At 42.1% G+C, this 21,911-nt stretch overlaps 1 protein-coding gene across 1 annotated transcript in view; it reads left to right on the top strand.

Moving 5' to 3' along the window:
* Positions 1–20,797, top strand: part of SRGAP1 (SLIT-ROBO Rho GTPase activating protein 1) — a 138,875-nt gene extending 118,078 nt beyond the window's left edge. The window contains exons 16-22 of the mRNA XM_041465689.1: positions 2,113–2,218; positions 5,520–5,744; positions 6,782–6,861; positions 14,632–14,812; positions 15,372–15,506; positions 15,633–15,978; positions 17,708–20,797. Of these exons, the coding sequence (XP_041321623.1) occupies positions 2,113–2,218; positions 5,520–5,744; positions 6,782–6,861; positions 14,632–14,812; positions 15,372–15,506; positions 15,633–15,978; positions 17,708–18,085 (1,451 nt within the window). The 3' untranslated portion in view covers positions 18,086–20,797. The remainder of the gene's footprint in view (positions 1–2,112; positions 2,219–5,519; positions 5,745–6,781; positions 6,862–14,631; positions 14,813–15,371; positions 15,507–15,632; positions 15,979–17,707) is intronic.
* The last annotated feature ends 1,114 nt before the right edge of the window (positions 20,798–21,911 follow it).

Consider the following 21,911-nt stretch of genomic DNA (forward strand, 5'->3'; position numbering starts at 1 on the left):
TGAGTGGTAGTTGCCTGCCAGTGTGCCCCATCCTGGTTTAGCTCAGTAGTTTAGACAGAACTATTGCTGCCATACAGGCAACACACTGCTGGAAGGAGCTGCTGAACCCACCTTGGGTCCCAGCTCAGTGCGTTTCTCAGGTCTGATTTTAATTCAGCAGTGACTGAACCTGGCCCAGGGCCAGTCTCCAGAATTGTCTGGAGGAGGCAGGACTCTAGCACAAGGCATTAGCCAGGAAAGGCTGTAATGCAGAAGGCAAGTCCTGGTGTTGCATCAAAACTCCCCTCCAGCTTCCCACATGCAGCACACAGTGCTGCTGAAGCAGGAGTGTTGAAAGATGGGAATGGGAAAGGAGAACTGTAGTTGCTCTGTGGATCTTCACTATGCCAGCAGCTCCCAGACTGGGCATGTCCCTGCCGTGGACACCAGTTCTTAACCAGTAATCAGAAATATTTCTTGACTCATGCAGTGTATGTTTACAAGAAACATAAAAATAAATTTCAGGTCCCATGCTTCACTTGAGATGGCTTGAACTGATTTCCAGCTAGTGTTTGGGTTCAGAGTGACTCATTAGGTTGTAAATTATACAGCTTGTCAGCAGTCCTTTTTCCTACCAGCTCTGCAGCAGCACAGCAGGAACACTGTCCAGTCTTCAGGGTCTCTGCTGGGGAATACATTTTTACTTCCTGCCAGAGTTTTGCTATTCTGCCTCTGCAGTAGATGCCATAAGCCAAGTGGACTTCCTTCACACAAGCAGTGGTAGGCTGTTGTGCTTCTACAGAAGCTCTGATGGAGGTCAGTTTGATCCCAGAATCTTTTGTTCCAGCACACCAGTGGTGCTGAGCCAGTGGAATCTCCTGTGAGTGCTGATGTGGGAGCAGATCTCACACCCTTTTGCTGCACTGGCATTTCCTAGTGAACTATAACACTTCTAGGTGGCAAACAGAAGTCCTGCTGCCAACATGCTCTTCTAAATGCTTAGTTTTTAATGCCAAAATAGCAATTACTAGATACCAGTTTTCTTCTAAGAAATGTAAGTCAACACACATATTGCATCTACAAATAAATACTGAAATAGCCATACCAAAGAGCACATAACTAATACACACCAGTAATTCTGTTTACACTTACCACATTTTTACGTAAGTAATTATTTTAATTGTGTACTCCTAAATATTGTATTTTGTGGTACAATCTGCTTTTCAGCTATTGGAATCAGCTCCTCTTTCTGATTTCCAAATTTCTGAATGTCCACTTTAGTGCCACTGCACAGGATTTCTCATCTTAGTCTGCTAAGATTTCCCCTAGGTGTTGTTAATTGCAGCATGCTTTCTTGGCTCACATAAAACTCACTGCTGAAATCTGAGGTTGTTCTCACAGCATCATTTACTGTGGACTCAGAAAACACACTGAGTTAAAAACTGAGATACTGCTTTTTCTGAAAAAACAGTTCAAGCTTTTATCCCATCATTGCCCAACTTGCAGCCACATAGTCTTTCTGACCAGCATAGAAGATAGTGCATCCTTGTTACAAGACATTAGGAACTGATGCTTTTATCAGATGATTTTTCCCACTTCAGAAGAATTTCCATGGACTGCTATAAAATCATTTGAAAAAAATGCACTCTTTGTGTTTCTTGGCTCCATACCAAAAAAAAAAAAATAAGGCCTTTCTCCTATTTTGCCACTAAGAGCCCAGATATAGCTGGACATTTGATTAAGAAAACTTGCTAGAGAAGCTTGGTGACTGAATTATGTATCTGATGGGAAAATTCAAATAAAGAAAATGCATCTGTATTTGAAAGGAATGGCCAGCATCTTTCCTTGGTTCCTTCAGGTTATTTATGTACTGATTTTGTGGTTTTGTGAGCTGTCAAGCTCAGCAAGTGTAAGCATTTGACTTAAACATATGTGTATCTTCTTTAAAAATTGTTACTTTTAAGCTGTGTGATTTTAATGAGAGGGAGAAGGACTTCTAGATCTCATTTTTCTAATAGGCCAGAATTAAAGGCATGTGATGATAAAAAGTCAAAGTAAATTGAGTAAATTGACTGAATGCTCTTTCTGACAATCATATACAAAGGAACATAAAATACTTTCTTCTGTTTGCAGGAATAGACAATCTCTGTGAGAGGGCTCTTCACATCCGCAAACTCCTCCTGACTTTGCCCAGGTCGGTCCTTATAGTGATGAGATACCTCTTCGCCTTCCTCAATCAGTAAGTGCTTACCCCAGGTACTGCAGCTTTCTCTGCCTTCCTTTGCAAAAGGGAGTTGAAGTTCTTTGGGTTTACTCATACTTTATGTAGAATTCACATTTGAGCTCCATTTAACACAAAAGATGATGTTCTAATTGGCAGTGGAAATAGAATGAAAGTGCTGGATTCCATTCAAATTAAAATTCCATTTGTCCAGAATTGAACAAGACAGATTAAAGTGTTGTCTGAAATGGGGAGTGCAGTCTACAGCATTAAAGCTGGCAACAAAATAAGCCGGTAAGAAAAACAACAAACTGTAGCTACATTAAAACTAGTTTATGCAATTTAAAAATGCATTTCTTTTTCCTTATCACAAGCTGATTTCTCCTGGTGGGAAGAAACCCCTGTATATTCAAGCAGCACAGGCACTACAAGCTACCTGTTTCATGCTAGGCACTGCCAGGGTGGGACTTTGTCTTGCTGCTTCTGTTTTCTGATAACAGGAGTATGAGCATAGAGAGCACACATCCCCTGTGTATGCTTTGATGTAGAGTAGCTTGTTTCTCACATTGCAAAATGCAGGCTGGAAGGAGGGTTGTGTGAGAGGGAAAGTGGTGTTCATGTCTTCATCATCCCAGAAGAAACTTCTTCTTTCTGTAAGATAAAATAAAAGGTTGGGCAATTGATCTGTGTTTCTTCTTCCAGTCCTTCATGGCCCTCTCTGGTTTTGCTGACCCCAATGGTTTCACAGAAAATTTTGCTTATGTGCACTTTGCCCTGATTCTAACTTTTCTCTTTCTACTGTCAGTTTGTCTGTTTCCTGTTCTATCTGTTTTCATATCACCTTTTTCCTCTTTTTTCCTAAATTTGCCCTTTGCTGATTCATTCTGTCTTTGTGACCTTCCCCATTTCATGCAGCCTGTCTGTTCCTATAGAAACAGGGTCTTTTGCAGCCAGGTTATTTGTTCATGCCTGTAGTCACAGCTGTTCCTGTTTCCTTTCTTCTAGCAATTTCTGAACCACTTTGAAAAGAGAAACAGAGACCTAAAGTTTTATGAAAATAACCATTCCTTTGAAAATGAACCCATCCCCCAAAAATTATACCATGTGAATGTCTTTAAAGCTTACATCACGGCTACTCCTCTGCAGAGACATGCAGATCCACCAGAGCTGTATAGGGTTGTACTTGTTATGTGATCATGTTAGCTACATCTGTGCTCTCCACAGGAATGCAGTTTGGAAAGCAGATTAAATACCTTACTGCCTCCAAATTGCTCCTGGTGCATCCACAGGAAAAATATTCCCATTATTTGACTTCCTGCAAATCCCATTCTGCTTTTTGCATATGCAGTTATGCCTGCTTGGCTACATGATGTCATCAGGTCTCATAGCAGATATAACCTGGCATAGCCTCCCACACAAAGCTCCAAAGTTAGATCAAGTTGCTCAAGGCTTTGGCCAGTCAAGAACCTCAAACAGCAGCAACTCTCCAAGCAGTCAGTCCCAGTACTAGGTCACTCTTATAGTAAAGAAATTTTTTCCTGCTTTCATTGGAATATCCATCCCTTGCTGTGTCTATTGCCTCTCATCTCTTTGCATCTATGTCTGTCTTGCTCTTGTTAATAATCTTATATATAGTAGGAGATTGCAGCTAAATTCTCCAGTAACCTCTTCTAAAAGCTGAACAAATCCAGTTCTCTCTGCTTTAGATTATAATTCATATGCTTCAGCTCTCCAGCCATCTCCGTCGTAGTTCTTTTCTGGGCTTGTACCAGTTTGTCAGTCTCTCAAAACTAGCCACAGAGCCTCATGTGCAACTTCACAGTTGGAAAAGGAATAATTCACTCTCTTAACCTGCTGCCTTTTCTCTTCCTAGTATAGCCACAAATGCTGTGGAATGACTCTCCATGGGCAGGACTTTGCATTCGTCCTTGTTGAACTTGAGTTCCCTTTTCTCCATTCCTCCATCTTGTCAAGGTCCTTCTAAATGGTAGCCCTGTGTCTGACCTTCGGCATTTTTACTGCTCCCTTCCCAGTGTGGCATCACCTGTAAGCTGGCTGAGTGTGCCCTCCATCCCCTTGTGTAGGTCATTCATGGAGATGCTAAACAGTACCAGCCTTGCTATTGAGCCCTGAGGAGCACTGCTTATTAACCGCCATCAGCAGAACTTCACATTTCACGATGATAGTTACAATCTTTTTTTACAGTGTTGCATGTATAAAGTCTGAACCACCTAATAAATCAGAAGAACAAGATGTCTCCAATTAACACACAGGGGACAGGATAGTAAATCATGGCATAAGAAAGAGGTGAACATGATTAATTTTAAAAGCTAGTTATGAGGGTTGTCATGTAGAAGGTTTGCCTCATGCATATGTATTGTTTAAATGTGGAAAACACTCTAAAATTCCCTTTCTAGAGGGAACATGGTGTTGTATTTGAACACAACCAGACATCAGAATTCCTATTTCTATAGGAATATTCCAATTAGAATATTCCTATTCCTATGCTGCCTCAGAGTGCAGGACAACATAGTATAGGGCATCCCAGCACTTCAGGTTCTACCTGACAGGCCTCGCATAGAACCATTCAAAAGACAGCTTTTCCAGTAAAAATGCCAATGCTTTAAACAAGGGAATAGATAGCAACTTCTCCTTCAAAATTGAAAATTAGTAACATTGCATTTTCTGGAAGAAAGAAGAGCTTGCAAATTAATAACAATGAAGGCTTTTCATTTGGACACTTCCATAGTGAAACTGTTGTGGGAGTTTGTGAGCAGAAGGCAAGGTACTTAGGAATTTTAGTCTGTGTGGTAAAAACAGAAACCAAAAGTCACAAGAGTCCTTGCAAGATCCAGGAACTTAGTTGCCTGCAGAAGAGAATTCTGTGTGCCTAAGTTGTGTAGCCAGCTGTTGAAAGAGATGCACCCAGGTCCAATGAGAAATGTATACTCACTTTGCATCCAGTTCACTTGGAGCACTGCTGAGATAGAAGCAGCAGCAGGTGATGTTAACCCATTAAGTCAGCGTACACTCAACATGGTAGCCTGGAACACACACACACACACACACGCACACACACATATATATATATATATATATATATATATATATATATAAATACATATGTGGTATAAACTCACTTTATAGTGTATGTAACCTGTTGAAGAAATCCTGGGGTTTTTTTCCATTTCTTTATGTAGGATTGTCAATGACAACAGGAAATCTCTAAGTTGTGATTTTAAAAAGTTTTCTACAGTTTTCAGAATAAGGTTAGTCACAGTGGAAAAGTCAATTTTTCTTGATTTTTCTGTTATAACAGCCTTTCACAGTACAGTGATGAAAACATGATGGATCCATACAACTTGGCCATTTGTTTTGGGCCAACCCTGATGCCTGTTCCAGACATACAAGACCAGGTGTCTTGTCAGGCACATGTGAATGAGATAATCAAAACTATCATCATCCATCATGAGGCTATTTTTCCAGATGTGAAAGAACTTGATGGACCAGTGTATGAAAAATGCATGGCTGGAGATGACTATTGGTAAGTTGGAATATTATCCTTCTATCTCCTAAACAAAATCATTAGGCTGGTTAGAAGTATGAAGATAAATGAGAAGAGCATTTAGGTCCACACAGTAAAGTGTTAAGTATGAAAAAGTGAAGCAAAGGCAATTGTGATGATGTTTCCTACAACATTTTGTGGAGGAAGCTGCTTTGTGTTCAGCCAGAGATAGAATTCCAGGTGTAGAGAAGCACACAGGCAGGTAGGAAATTGTTTCTTTGGCTGTGAACCACCTTACAAAATTTCACCTTATGATGGCTGCTCCTTTTCTTTGTTGTGCTTTAACAGGAGGCAGGTAGCTAAATACCACACAGGCTCTCACTCACTCTCCCCACAGTGGGATGGGGGAGAGAATTGGGAAAAAAATGTAAAATTCATGTGTTGAAATGAAGACAGTTTAATAGGACAGAAAAGAAAGGGCAAATAACAATATTAGAATATGCAAAACAAGTGATGCACAATGCAGTTGTTCATCATCACATCAGTGCCCGAGCAGCAGCCCCTGACCAGCTTTGTCCCAAGTTTATATGCTGAGCATGACACCACATGGTCTGGAATATCCATTTGGTTGTTTGGGGTCAGGTGTCCTCGCTGTGTCTCCTTCCAGCTTCATGTGCCTCCAAGTCTACTTGCAGGTGTGGTGGGGTGCTCAGTGTGAACACTGCTCAGGAGCAACTAAAACATCAGTGTGTTGTCAACATTCTGATCCTAAATACAAAACACAACACTGTACCAGCTACGTGGAAGAAAATTAACTGTACCCCAGCCAAAACCAGGACACTCCCTTGGCAGCAAACACACACTTTTTATTTATAAAGGAATCAAGTGTTCTGAGGGCTTCTAAATGTTGGAATTTTGTTTCAAGGAAATGCATATAGGCTTCTTCATTAGTTACATATTCACAACACAGGTAGCACACTAGTTGCACATAACTTTGTAGCATTAGAAGAATACTTTTAAATAATCTCATGGAGGTGGCGTATTTTTGATGTGTGTGGTTCCTCTCTTGCCTCCAGTGACAGCCCGTACAGTGAGCATGGTACCTTGGAGGAGGGGGACCAGGATGCCAGTACAGAGCCCCACACCAGTGAAGATGGTGAGTTTGTTACTTTACTGTGCCTTTGATGAGGGTAAGTCCTACAGGTGTTCCAGGCAGGAGACCGTCTTCCTTTCCTAACTGTGTCTTATTTTAAAGAAGGAAATTTCAGTCCTGCTGTTCTGTAGCAAATCTTTAATCTCTATTTGTGTGCTTTTGCACTCTTGATTCATCTGTGTTTGACCAGCTGTTTCCTTGTTCTCTCCTGATTTGCCCAGTCACAGGAAGGGCAAGAGAGAAACTATTTCAGTCAGCACATATTATTTTCTGACATAATGTTACATTTTTAGTGACTCTTATGTCTACAAAAACTAAACTTGTCAAAAGTGTGCCCTTAAGTATTGCAGCTAGAGGATATTTGCCATTGAAGCTCTATTTTTATATGAATTTAAAAGCTGCTCTCTCTAAAGTATTTATAACAACTTAAAAACATGTGTGTACCCCCCACAGTGAAACTTTTGAACAGTAATAATTTTCTGTAAATATCAAATCACATATACTTCTGGGTATGAGAGGTATCAATGAAAAAATTGATGCAACTCTATTATAATAATTGTTTTTATCCAGGTCATAAATGTGTATTCAACTGTGACAGTTTGACCATCCTTCAGATGTCCCTCATCATAACTTCTGCCAAGTTTCAAGCAAATTTAACAGATAGAAAAGGATTCTCAAAATTATTATATAACTACTATTTTTGTGAGAATTAGTAGCTCATTAGAGGTGAAGGATTCAGAATAACACTCCATGTAGAGAAGGGCAGCAGTGTGAGCTCTCTGCCTATCTGGCCAGCAGGCAACCCAGACAGAGCAATCAGCACACGTGCACTTAGCAGCAGTAGAAACAAAAGCTTCCCCTTGTCCCTTGCAGAGGATGTGTGGAGGAAGGAAGAGGAAAAGACAGAGCAGAGGAGAGGGGAGGAAAAGAGCTACAGCAGAAAAGGATTTTCTTTTTTTTAAATAATGCCATAAGGGATACTGTCTGGAGCCGGGACAATTGCTGTAGGGAAGGGAAACCGGAAGGTGTATGTATAGGAAACCTGGCTACACTGCTCCCGTTGCACACAGAGCAAAGTAAACAATAGCTCCACTCTGGCTGTACCGTCGGCTTTGTCACGTACGCAGGCTGTCAGTGACAGATTGTCTGTCTCTTCCCCTTTGCCAAGGTGAGGAGGGGCAGGCAGAGTCTGTCAGTGCAGCTGTTTGGAGAGGAGGGACATTTGGGTGGGCAGACATTACAGAAATGGGGAAAACTGAGAGTAGGAGAGAAATCTTGGTCTTCTGCCTGGGTGTACAGCTGTGCCTGTGCAGCAGGCAGTACCAACAGCTCTACAGACAGGCTGTGCATGGGCTCCTCTTGACCAGCTCTGTACAACTAAACCCACCATCCTTCTACAACACATCTCTTCTGAGCAGTGTGAACAAACTCAAAGTCACACCTTATTTTTCCAAGACAGTATAGCTGTACTTTAGAAGTACAGCTCCTTCTTCCATTGGAGGTATGAAGCAAGAGTGGAAGCTGAGGAAGTTTGCCTATCTCTCATTTAGAGCACAAGTAAAGTGTAGATGACACACCAGTTCTATATACTGGGGCCAGCTTCAGGGTCCCATGACCAAACTGACTGACACGGCACGAGTGGACACGGAGAAGAAGTGCAGCTTTTCAGCAGCCATCAAAGCAGTTACTTCAAAGCCATGCCTAGGAAAGATGAAAACATCAGCAGGATACGGAGGAGCAGGACTGTGGCATTGCATGATGCATCATTTGTGCCTCAATCATCATGGGCTATACCCCACCACTGTGTTGTTATATCAGTTTTACATTCCTGTCACAGTATTACTTGTGTTGTGTTGTGAATGTGTCACCAGGGAAGACAAACCCTGAAGAGAACCTGTCAACAGGACAAAGTTCTGTTAAAAGATTTAGCTGCTCAAGACATGGGCTTTTGTTCACCAGATCACCCAGTAGTTTAATTCTAGTTGCCTCATCACACCTTTTTAATTAATGCAGTGCCAAAAGGAGCGGACATCTGTGTTTACAGAGAAATAATTGTTGGCACAAAAATATTTGTAAGCTAGATAAATACTGCTGCAAAGCTGAAGACTAACAAGCCTGGATTGCACACAGAAACTGTTCATTTTTGATTCCAACCTGCAAGCTCTAACCCATTTTTTTCCATTAATATGGCTTTCTGTTGTAATAGCACGGTTTTCTAATGTAGGTTACAGACTTTAAATTAAATGCACTCACTCTCTTTTTTCTCATACATTCATGTGTTTGTGCTCTGGACAATTCCTTTTAAAAAGCATTATTTACACCAGATATGAGAATAGGTGAAAATTTTTCAGTTTGCTTACTGAACTTCATGAGAGTCACTGATAGACATGTGGTGGGTAGCAAAAACCCTTCTACTAAAGGAGTATTTTGAAGTTTTAATGTGCTTGATTGATTGATTGTAAGCTGGATGCATCACTGCCAGCTGAATGTGGAGAGAGAGAAAGGGAGGTGCCACATTGCTGCTGTATTGATCAGACCTGTGGTACTTACATGGCTCCCTCTGTTAGGACATGGAAGAAGCAGATTCTGTAAATGCTGAGGGGCTTTCTTTCATGTTGAAAATCTGATTAGTTTTATGCTAAAATGTTGTATACATACATAAAACTGAGCTGCCTACCCCACAGGAATTACAGGGTCATTGAAACATAATCCAGAGGTTGCAATCAAAACCAAAAGGATTTATTTTACTTGCTGTTGCTATAAAGTTAAACTGCAAGTGGCTCTCTCTCTTTCTCTCGCTCAAGTGCCTACTAGAAAAAACCATCTCTAGGGGCTGTGTCAGTAGTGCTAGAAATGTTCATTACAATTTAGAAAACAACAAGACTTTAAAAATCAAAAATTAAGTTATGTCCACGGAGGTAAAATGCAGTAGGATTGGGAAAAAAATATTAGCACATATAAATGAACATATAAATATTTCATAACTGCTTTATTTTAAGCATATAGATTGTTGTGGGTTTTTTTCCCTAAGTTTATAGGTGTTCATGTATTTCAGTTGATCACTTGAAAGGGAAGCAGGAAAGAAAAGGAGCTGCACTTTTCTGTGGTGTTTTCAGGCTTTTTTTAGATATACAGAAAGTATTCTGATAAGGGAAACATATTAGTTTTTCCTTTCTCCTAAAACTGGAAATGAAATTTAATTTGTGAAGTTCAGAACATTTGTACTCAAGCTGAGACACAAAAAAAAAAATACACCTGTAATTTTGCTGCAGACAACCTTTACCTGAAAATGTCTCTGCAGTAAAGATTCAAAGGACATTGTTTATGTTTTACTGAAACAGCTGTTAGCATATTTCCTTTACCTTCAAATTGATGGAGATTTTTTATTCTTGTTGGAGTCATATGGTAAAGAGTGACTAGATCTGTTTGCAGAGGAAGTAAACATTTCCTGAGGAAGTTAGACAGATGGAGTTCTCCTAGGAAAACATACATAAAATTAATACTATGCTCTCCACAGATATCTCCTAAACTTAGGATAAAACTTAGATGGTATTTCTGCTGAAAACAAAACTTACAGGGACATGTCAGACTGTACCTTGTTGTTCCCAATGCTTAGTCATTTTCTTGCTCTTCGCTAGTGCTTGCTGTGATCAATACTTTGCCAAATTCTGTTTTGTCAACAAATTGCAACAGTTCCTTGCTTTTGCTCTTCCCAGTCAGAGAACTGCTGTCCTGAGGACATTTTGAAATTACAAAACCACTCTATTCTCTGATGGGATGCAGAATATAAAGAAGTAGGGAGATAGCATCTTCCTGGGGAGTTCGAGGGCGTACTTTATTCCCAACAGACAGTCTACCTGGGAAAAATGAGGAAGTACAGAGCAGAGCAACTCCCCTAGAAAAAGTGCAGGGGAAGGTGTCCCTCCTTTCCTTAGCTCCTTGTGCCCTGAGGCATAAGGGGCAGCCCAGGTCCAATTCACTACCATCACCTCTGTAGGGAGGTTAGGTCTACATCTGGCACTCCGGTCTCAAAACTAAAACTAACATGTTTATTCTGCCTTTTCTGCTCTCCCAAGCAGCATGAGTTTTTCCCACAGTTCTTCAGTTTGTCCTGATTTTTCCTTTCCATAGCATTTCCTGATTCGCTAGAGATTATAGCTGGTGAGATCCTGTATTCCATCAAAAACTTCTTGGTATTTTAGCTGAATGCCCGCAGGTACGGACAGAGCAGTGCAATTACGCTTCCCTCTGAGCTGTCAATTTTACTGTTAGACGTTAGTACCAGACAGAATTTGAGTTACAGATCCCAAATTTAGCTTTCGTTGCCTTAGCTTTTTGGAAATACTCATCTGTCATTCGGTAACCTTGATATTAAATGGCTTAACTTTCCAAAATGCATTTGTGTGTAGGAGTAACTGTCATGGTACTTCAGTTTTCACTATTAAAGCTTGACTGTAACAAGGTGAATTACTGTTTAAGTGCAGTCTCAGTACTGTTTGCTGTAGGAAAGTTATCTCTGTGTATAAAGAAACAAAACCAGCCCTTTCACAGTAGGAAAACCTGTCTGAACTCATTTTTTGTCCTCTTCACGAAATCTGTGTGAAATCTACTGGGCACTCCTCCCTGAGGAGGTGGGATTTGTTACCCAGGCAATCTGATGTGCATGTCTCAAAAGTCACATCCATTATGGGTACATTAACAATTCATGCAGCTGGTTCCAGTGGGACATCATCATTCAGACCTCTGAGAAAGTATGTGAGTCTTGCAGGTGGCAGAAGGTTACAATAAACAGGATTCTCATTGTGCAGCACATTTATATGAGCATAATTCCACTGAGCAAGACAGAACTGTTTCTAGTTTAGTCCACTAATTTGTAAATAAAAAGACCTGTATACTCAATTGTGGGATACTGTATGGTCTGTTGATGTTAGCAGAGAAACAGGATGTTCCATAGCCAATCAGCGTAGGGGTTTGTCCATCAACCCAGTTCTCGTGAGCATTACCAGTTAACTGTGGAGAATGTCTAAGGAAAATATGTGCAGGAAATTTGGGATTTTATGACTTACTGCAAAACTTTTTTGTTTGGTTGACTTAATTTTTTTCTTTACATTTTAAAGTATTGCCTGTTAGTGGGTGACTGGCTCTCCAAAGCCTGGGAGGTTTTATTTCTGAATTCTTGACCAACTCTACCATCACCCATAAATTAGCTGTAATATAAGAACAGAGTACTCGTACAAATGTCTGCTCCTTCTCAATCTTACCTGATTCCAGTATTTCCTTCTTATAATAAATTCCATGAGCAATACACATGGTAGGAGAAGAACTGTGCTCTTTTGTCAGTGTTAAATTATTGCCATTTCATATTGCCCTCTTAAAGACAATGCAAGATAAACAGGCATGTTTATTTTTACCTCTTTTCATTTTCTGAGCCTTACAGTTGCTTTGTGGCATCCGCATTTTCTGTTAGAGAGAGACTGTAGGAATGACAACAGAGTAGCATATCATAATGCTACCACCATTAGAGGTCTCCCAGTTTTCCAGAATGGTTCTTTCTGTGTCAGCATTATAGTTTCTTCGCTTAAAAACATAAACCAAGAAACCCTTCAATCCCACCCACCAGGGAATGCCAGTGAGTGAGACATCCGTAGGGGCCATGATGTTTGTTATAAATTCTCATCAGGCTGAACAAAGACATTGGACACATACCAAGGAACTCCTAGGTTTCATTGTACAGTCACCATAACTTTGGCCACCAGCCCAATATTTATACTCAAAAGGTATTGGCTAACACACCCTTAAATTTCTTACAACACACTCCCACAAGAGAGGAGGTGAACAAGCCCTTAATTTTGTACAGTACACTTCAGTAAGTTCACAACTCCCACAACACACAACCAAAGGTGCTGACTCACAAGTCACAGTACATTTGATATTCAAAGGTGCTGGCTCACAAGCTCTTCCTTCCCACAACAAACTTCAAAGCAGAGTATGGGGTAGAATATGATACTTGAGCTTTGCCCATGCAAGGCAAGGGAAGAAAACAAAAAATAAAACCAGTGGTTTGATCCTGCATTGTTGCTGCTGTGTCAGTGGTCCAGAGCAGAGACTGTGAGACAAAGAAAGCAAAAGAGAGAAAGAGAGGAAAAAGACAAAGAACAAAAAAGATAATGTGGTCCTCTACAGCCATCAGTTAGGGATGCATTTTCAGGAATGTATACTGTTATTGCTAGGTCCTTAATTGTGTTTATGTAATTGAAATAATTTCTGCCACCATACATTACTTTTGTGTTTGTAACAGTGAATTCCCCATATCACTGTATTCCATCTGTGTAAAGTTTCTGAGTTAGTAACTTCTAAACACACTGCAGTTTGTCACTGGCAGGAATGCTTAAAGTGACTGCAGAAGCAGCAAGCCACAAGACAGTTTTCTGCAGGCTGGCAAGTTAATAAAAAAAGGAGCTGCAAAATATAACCTCAATAAAGGTGCTGTCATTATGTTTTCACACTGTAGAACAAAGTTAATTTTAAAAAGACATTCCTGTACAAAATGTTGTCATAAAGGGACAGTGGCTTTCATTACCAGCCTGGTTCTTTAGGGAATTACAACCTCAGCAATTTTAATTCACACCAGACAGAAAGTTGCTATGCTAGTCATTAGCCCAGATGTTAATTTCCATCTAAATATTGCTCTAATTATGTAAAGAAATTAGTCATTTCAGGGACTCTTCAGTAACTGGAATCATCAGAGTATGTGATTTTTAGACCTGTATTTTGCAGTTTTTTCTTTATGTTTTGAGACTTTGATGACAAAATTTAATCAGTTAGAGCTCAGGTGCTTTTGGTTTTATGCAAACAAAATGAGAGCTTGTTAAAATCACAGCTTTTTGCTGGATGCCTGGGCACAGCTCTGGCCATAGCTGCAGGGCCCCTTTGCTGACATCAGTAGCTCTCCATCCCAGCACAGGTTATGGGATGGAACCCATTTCCAGCCTAAGGCTGTCCTTCTGACAGAGGATTAGCCAGGACTGCTGTAGCCAGTGTTTGGCTTCAGAAAACACCAGCAGCCTCCCCTGCAGAAACCAGGGTAGCTCGAGATTTTGGAGCAGTCAGAGCTGCTTTAAGCAACTTGAGGCCACACAGAGACTGTCCCTGTGGTCTGGAGCTGCCTTGTCTCACTCCAAAAGGGCATTAAGGAAGTGAATTAAAGCACGAGGCTTTGGTGCTGTATAAAACACTAGGTTTCAGTAGGTCTGCATGCTCATCACGTAAAAGACAGAATTTCCATGGCCCAGAATTTTCAGCAGGGTATCCCTACTCATGCACAGGCTAATCTTGTCTTCCTTCCCTTGCCACTGCACATGGTAAGAGCACTCCTATTTACTTTTCCCTTATCATGCTGGTTCCTTGGGCCTTTGGTTAATCATCTGAGTTGGTTCTTTTTGTTTTCAGAAGTCTTTATTGCCTGGCCTCCATCCCAGTCTCCAGCACGCAGGAGCCCTTCCAGCAGGAGGCAGAGGCCTCTCTTTCAAGGGCAGTTGTAACATTTGAGTATGCTGTTGTTTTCTGCAGCTCCCGAAGCAGCCCAGATGTTTCACACCTGGGACACAGATTGATTATGTTTCTTTGTAAGGAGCACATTGTAACCACTGCCTGAAGTCTGCCTTCCTTCATCTGATCTCTGTCAGAATGAGCACTGAGAAAATGCAAAAAATGGGGCTGATGAAACCCAAAAGAGCGATATGTAATCTGATCTTTGTTGTTCTTCCCACCCAGAGTGTGAGCCCATAGAAGCTATTGCCAAGTTTGACTATGTTGGAAGATCTGCACGAGAACTCTCTTTCAAGAAAGGAGCTTCCCTTCTGCTCTATCACCGAGCATCTGAGGACTGGTGGGAAGGAAGGCACAATGGAATTGATGGCCTTGTTCCTCACCAGTACATAGTGGTGCAGGATATGTAAGCGGTGTCTGGTGTGGCTGGGTTCTTGGGGGGTGTGAAGTCTGCAGTGCTTAGCAGTGTTTGCCAAATGGGTCAGTAGTTTGAAGGGTCAGATATGTTAAACATCTGCCTTCTATGCAGGATACCTGTCTTTACAGCCCTGAATTGAAAGCTCCATCAAAAACTACTACTAGGCAAAGCTACTTCTATGGATATGTTCCCAGTACATTAAGAGACAGATGCTGCTGCACTTACTTTAATTTGACTATCTCTGTGTAGCAGTTGCTGACTTTTAGCTTCAGAATAGCAAGAGCTGGGGAAGTGCAGCCCTGACCTCTTGTTTTGCAGTATTAGGCAAGTGCTTTGCCAAGGATGACAAAGTTCTTTATGGAAGGGTTACATACACTCAAAGTGTAAAGAGCTCAGTAAACAGAGGTATTATAAACAATTCTGGGAGTTGTGCAAAGGCTGCAATGCATTTATAACATGCCTGCTTTTCTTATGGGGATTAAAATCTGAGCATGCCAAGTTGCTCTCACTCACTGACTTCTCATCTCACCTCCTGTGTTCTGTTCAGGGATGATACTTTCTCAGACACACTGAGCCAAAAAGCAGACAGTGAGGCCAGCAGCGGACCCATAACTGAGGACAAGTCATCATCAAAGGATATGAACTCTCCTACTGACCGTCACTCAGATGTGTATTCAGGAAGGTAAGCCTCAGCATAACATGTTTTCAGTAGTCCTGCTCACAGCTCAGCTAACACAGCAATTACTCCTCCACGTGCTTATGCTGGGTCACTACAGTTTGTTCTACCACCACTTCTCCACTGGTGCAGGCAAAGAAAGAGATCGGAACCTCCACCTCCCCTAAGACGCCCAGGCAGGAGCAGTGACGGCCACTGCCCGGTACACCCACCTCACCCTCTGTCCAACTCGGCCATGGAGCTGGGCTCCCCCAACCTGGCATCTCACTGCAGTCCCAGAGCCCTCCTTCAGAACCGCAACCTCAACGCCGACAGCCCTGAGCGGCGGCGCAGGCCGGGCCACGGCAGCCTCACCAACATCAGCAGGCACGACTCGCTGAAGAAGATCGATAGCCCTCCCATTAGAAGGTCTACATCTTCTGGGCAGTACACAGGTTTCAATGACCATAAGCCACTGGACCCGGAGTCAATAGCTCAGGTTTGTGTCTTTTTTATTTATGGCACTGTGATTTTCTGAGCAGCAAATCCCAGTGAGTAGCACAGCACAGAGCACATGCACTGGTGGGAAGGTGTGTGCAGGGGAATATCCCACTTGGCTTTCCAAACAAAGTGTGTGTGAAAGAAGATGCATTAAACAATCCTGAATAGAAGAAGCACAAAGGGGAGTAAACATTGCAGAAGCAATAAAAAGAAATTATTTCCCATTACACTGTAATGAAATTGCCTCTGCCATACAGAACACTAGGACAGTGTTAGAATAGCTGCATAGATCGCTGTGCTCTGTTGAAGGCTGGCCTATTCTGACTTGCATGTAATTAGTGTTCAGTTATGTCTCAGTATTGTGGTAAGCAGCAAAGTTCTCTCATTGGCTAGTAGCAACCACTACTATTAAAAGCAGAGGTTTGGCAGTCCAGGGTCTTGTGGATTTTATAGTTTTCATACAGTTCATACTGTGTGTTGATTTGATGCTTGTAATAGAACCTGATGTGCAAGATGTTGCAGCTACATAAATTGTGGGCCGTCTTACTGTGTGAACAGTCATCAGTGTCATTCCTGGCAGTGAAGAGGTGAAGAGAGTGGAGTAGGAGGCACCCTGATCATCAAATTGGTCTGTGTACTGAGCTGGTAGTGGCTCTTGAGTAAATAGATACCTCTGTCTTCAGAACTCACATTTTGTCTAGGAGGGATAATGTGATTAGTAGGAGCACCTTGAGGGTGCTTTATGATTGCAAACACATTTTACAATAACGCTGGCACTCGTGTTTTAAAATTTAATGTACTGATAATGCTTGCTTTCAAACTCTGCTTCCAGCAAGGAGTAGAAGGGACTGGCATGCTTAGGTCAGAACCCATGTATTAGGGGTAGAACGTGCAAGTGTTTTTACTGTTTTATTTTATTCTAAGCTATTACTTTACTTTCCTGGAACAACACTGTTTGGCTTAAGATATCTCTTTTTTATGCCTAGACTAGAACCCAAACTTTGATTAAACTATGTGAAAGTCAGTGTGAGCAGGCAGGGAAAACAAGATGTTTTAAGCTTAGTTGTTTCTCAATACCACTGAGAAGCAGTAAACTAGTATCTTGGTGCATTCTTTAAGCATTCAGGCCTGAAATCCTGATGAAGAAAATAGTTTTTCTTAGGTGTGCATACTGACCAATATTTTACAGATTTTTTCTGTTTAAGATTTAACTTGGTGAAACAAGAGGAGAGAAGAGCTGATAGGCACACAAACTTTATTTCCTTAGAAAACTAGGTTTTGTAATCCATGGGAGGGAATACAGACCCTGGACACCTGAGGTTTTAGTTGAGCTGAGCAGTTAGCTAAGAGTGAGCAAATGGACTAAAATCTTTGCAGTTTTCAGTACCCAAGAGATGACAGAAATCTTCACCACTAAAACATTGCTAAGCAAACATCAGTTGTCCTGACAATCACTTCATAAATGGCTTGCAGATTTTGGCATAACACCTTTTTTTGATTCTGTCATATGAAAAAGCTTAAATGTTTATAATGTCCACCCAAAGCTGCCATGTTGTCAGTTGTAATGTCTTTCAAATAAATCTGGTGGAAATTGATTTTAGCACTGTCATAACTGTTAGAGGATGGTTGGTGAATGAATTAATGCATTTCCTTACCCCTCCCCTTGCTCCTCTGGCATTCAATAGCAACACGAATGACATGCTGCTCTCTCTTGTGCTCTGCCCCAGGACATCGAGGAGACAATGAACACAGCACTGAACGAGCTCCGTGAGCTGGAGCGGCAGAGCTCGGCCAAACACGCCCCTGATGTCGTGCTGGACACCTTGGAGCAAATGAAGAACACTCCCACCCCTGCCACCTCGACGGAGTCGCTCAGCCCTCTGCACAGCGTTGTTCTAAGGAGCTCCGAGCCTCAGATCCGCCGCAGCACTAGTTCTTCCAGTGACACCATGAGTACTTTCAAGCCCATGGTGGCCCCTAGAATGGGAGTGCAGCTGAAACCTCCTGCTCTTAGGCCAAAACCTATTGTTCTTCCAAAAACAAATCCTAGCATAGGGCCTTCTCCTCCTTCCCAGGGTCCAGCCGACAAATCTTGCACAATGTAGGCAGCTCAGCCACCCACAGCGCCCAGCTGGGGTGTGCTAGGGAAGGAGATGGATTAACAATAGAAGTCAGGGCTCTGTAACATCATTTGTTCATGTTTGTAACTGGAGAGGCTTTGTTTTTCAGTGTTTTTGAATGTATTGTCTGAAAGTAGCTACATTAACATGGGCATTTGTATTTTGTATGGTTTTGATTAAACGAAAAACTGGACAATTGTGCATAGTTTTAAAAAACAAACATAGACTTACTTGAAAACTTGATGCTGCACCATTTGTAATAAAACCAACACAGATCACAAACAGCTTGCCACGTTGTACCATACTTCACAGTCTTACTGTAGCTATATAGTAACAGATCCTGCACAAAACTAAGGGGCGGGAGGGGGTTCAGGGGACATGGAGCCTCTCATTTCTGGGTCACCAAACCAAATCTCAAGCAGGTTAGTAAGAACTGAAGTTTAGCATGTGAGGATTATGTGTCTGTGTGGAATGTCTTAAGTCATCTCAGGCCACATTTCTTATTTAAGACACAAGAAAAAAAATCACCAAACCCTCACAAACTCATAATTGGCACCGAGTTTTAGCTTTCTTGTTGGCAGTCTCACTAGAGGCAAGCGCTGGATGGAGCTGGAGATCACACTGCTCTCACTGATACAAAGCAGCATTCCAGGACACAGCTAAAGCACATCTCCAGGATAGTATCTAGAAACTCCTTTTGCTGCCCTCTGTAATAGTGTACCTTCTCCCATGAAGTTAGACCTTCATTCCCTGATACCACATTTCTTACAGAAGCTGAATTTGTTTGAAGTTCACAGAAGCCAGGCTCTGGGGAGTGTGTGAACCTGTTGGTCCATTAGGGAGGATGAGGGGCTATTAAAGGGATCAACTACACAGTAATTCAGAAAAGTATCCCATTGACTTATTGCTCAGTGTCCAATTAAGGACGTGATTTGGGTTGCAATAGCCCGATTTCGAGCTGACCCAGCCGTGCTGACTGCCTTGTGCAGCAAATGCCCCGCTGTGCTGACAGCAGCAAGACAGGGACTCTGAAGGGGGTCTGCCTCCTGCCACTGGTGCAGGGGTCACTCACAGGACAGGCAGCTGAGTTTCTACTGCCTAGATGCAAGCTGACTAAAGTTTTCCATAACCCTTTTCCCTTCCACTTTCCTTTTTTTTAATGACAGAAATCAGTACCTTTCTTATGTCTGTGTGAGTGGCGACTGTCAACTTCGCTTAGTGCTCTGTTGTTAAACTTTTTTAGGCGTGAGCTAAACCTACAGCTGTTTTGCACATTGCAGCAGTAAGCCATAATACTATTTCTGTGAACATATTTTCAAGCATCCAATCCTTAAAAAAAGTTTCAATGAATAAAATGGGGTGAAAAGTCACTTGTGGTCCACCTACAGAAGTACAACTGGCTGTAATTAAGATCTGTTTTTTCACATATTCTGTAAGATCTCACTTTTGGAAAGCTTGAAATTGTACAACTCAGTATACATAAAGAATTGAGTTTGGGAGGAGAAGAGTAGGGACAAAATTTGATAGACATAATTGCTGAGGTGACAGGAGTAATTTCCTGTTGTTATTTAGGAGCAATTTATTCCTGCTCTGGTTTACACCTTCTAGACAAGCGATGCAATGTGAAGCTCCAGGTGTGAGAAGTACCCCATGAACTGCCTCTGAGCCCCAAACTATTGCTGGCATTTGCAAACACTTTTCAATCCAGTCAGAGAGTTCACACGCATCTAGGTTAGACACAAAGTCTTAATCCCCCACAGTGCACTGTGCAGCGTGGGTCAGCAAACCTCCATCCTTGTCAACTCTACTGCCTGGCCCCAATGCCAGGGCCAGAGCCTAAGCCAGACCAGCCCCAGCTGCAGACCAGTGCTGGTCTGCTCACTTGTTTGGGACCAGAGGTATTTTCAAGTAGTTCCCCAGTTTACTAGACGCAGTGGAACAAAACTGGAATTTCAGCTTTCATTTACATACAGTTTTTGTCTAGCATTTTTAAATTAACCCACCTGGCACAATTGAGATGGATACCTGTATCTTTAAATTGCATAGGGAATTTTGTATGTTTAAATAACTGTACTGGACTCCATAATGCTTTTATTAGAAATTGTTTAGCAAAAGAAAATATTAGAAACAGTGCATTTAGTGAATGCATCCACTTAGTGCATTCACGCAGTTAATGTGTAGTTTGATGGTTATTATAGATACTTTAAAGCATAGTAAGTGGATATGTAACAGGAAAGACTGCTACATCTACAGGCGTACTTAAGGGTAACTCCTGCACACCTAATCCAATCAGTATTGTCCTTTACTGTCAAGTTTGATGAATTGCAGTACTGGTAGCTTCCTGCTTGTTGACTGTTACCTACTTGTGTCAATGTACATCTGTAGTATGTACATGTGAAAGTGCCTTTAAATTTTAGAGGAGCTTTAGCTTTGCTCTTGTACTGTTGCATTTCCATTGCATCCTTTCCTGTTTCGTGTATGGCTGCATTCCCATTGCATTCCTTCCACTCTTGAAGATCAAATAAAAACATGGAAAACCCACAGTTCTGGAAGAGAAATGTACTGTTAATCTGTTGTGACAATGCACTTTTATGTATAGTACTGTACATTTTTGGCATGTACCATTACAAGCTTCAGTATACATTCAAGTTTGTTCCTCATAGTGTATCTTTATAATAAAGAAGATAGTTCTGTCTGTGTGTGTAGTTTTGCTGGGGGAAGCACTGTATCTTCCAACATGGATTGACCATCTACTTCCCACGTAAGGGAGCATCCAGCACACCAGCCTCCCCCAGCTACCCACACCCCACACTGCATCAAGAGCTGTCACCCTCTTGGCCTGAAGAAGCACTTGTTCTGGAAAGTTCCCTGCCTAACTTAAAAGTCCCTCTTTACCTGAAGACCCCTCACCAAGAGCCACCAACTTCACGTAGTTCTGCCTGAGGAGCCATCAAGAGTAGTCAATCGTGCTCACACTGGCTGAGGAAACCCCTCGCTGCCCACTTAGCCAAACACCCTGCCACCCCCCTTCTGCTCCCCACGGGAAAAAATGGGGTGAGGAAAACACTCCAGCTTACATATTTTAAAAATAGAGTGAAAAGAATTTAAAAAGGGACATTTCTTAAAATGGGGATATTTCTTGAAACAAAAGAAGAGAGAGATGCTGTCAGGCTGGGAGGGGGTGGGGGGAGTGCCACAGTTAAAGGTCTTCTTCAGTGACCTCATGTCTGAGAAATGGTGGCAATGCACACCCTCCCAGCTGGCTCCAGGAGCCGGGGGTCTGATTGTCAGGCTGATAGCTGCAGAGAGATGTTCTGCCATACATGGATCAGATGCTGTCAAGGACAGTTCCTGGGCTCAGACCACAGCTGCCCAAATAGGCTTGCCATGCTTTCCCACCTTAGATGTTTAGAGGCAGAAGAGCTATTTGGAAATTCATTCTCAATCCCTGCTAAAAATCCCAAACCAGTCATCCCTGGTTGTTGTTGAGGACCACAGTGTGCCTGAAGAAGACAAATGCCCCATTCCTGGAAGTGTTCCAGGCCAGGCTGGATGGAGCTTTAAGCGACCTGCTCATAAGGTGGAAGGTGTGCCTGCCTATGGCAGGGGGTGGGAGCTGGATGATCTCTAAGGTGCCTTCCAGCCCAAACCATGCTGTGATTCTGTCAGGCGGTGTGGGGTGGTGTGGAGGATGGGGCACAGCAGCCACCCTGGCTCAGAGCAGGGCTGTCACTCCTCTCACTGGGAAAGCTGTGGCTGCTCATCCATCAGCCCATGGCAGCAGCCTTTGCACCGCAGTGTCCAGCGACCT

This window comes from Pyrgilauda ruficollis, unplaced genomic scaffold (genome assembly GCF_017590135.1).
Source record: "Pyrgilauda ruficollis isolate IOZ18807 unplaced genomic scaffold, ASM1759013v1 scaffold19, whole genome shotgun sequence".
Classification (NCBI taxonomy): domain Eukaryota; kingdom Metazoa; phylum Chordata; class Aves; order Passeriformes; family Passeridae; genus Pyrgilauda; species Pyrgilauda ruficollis.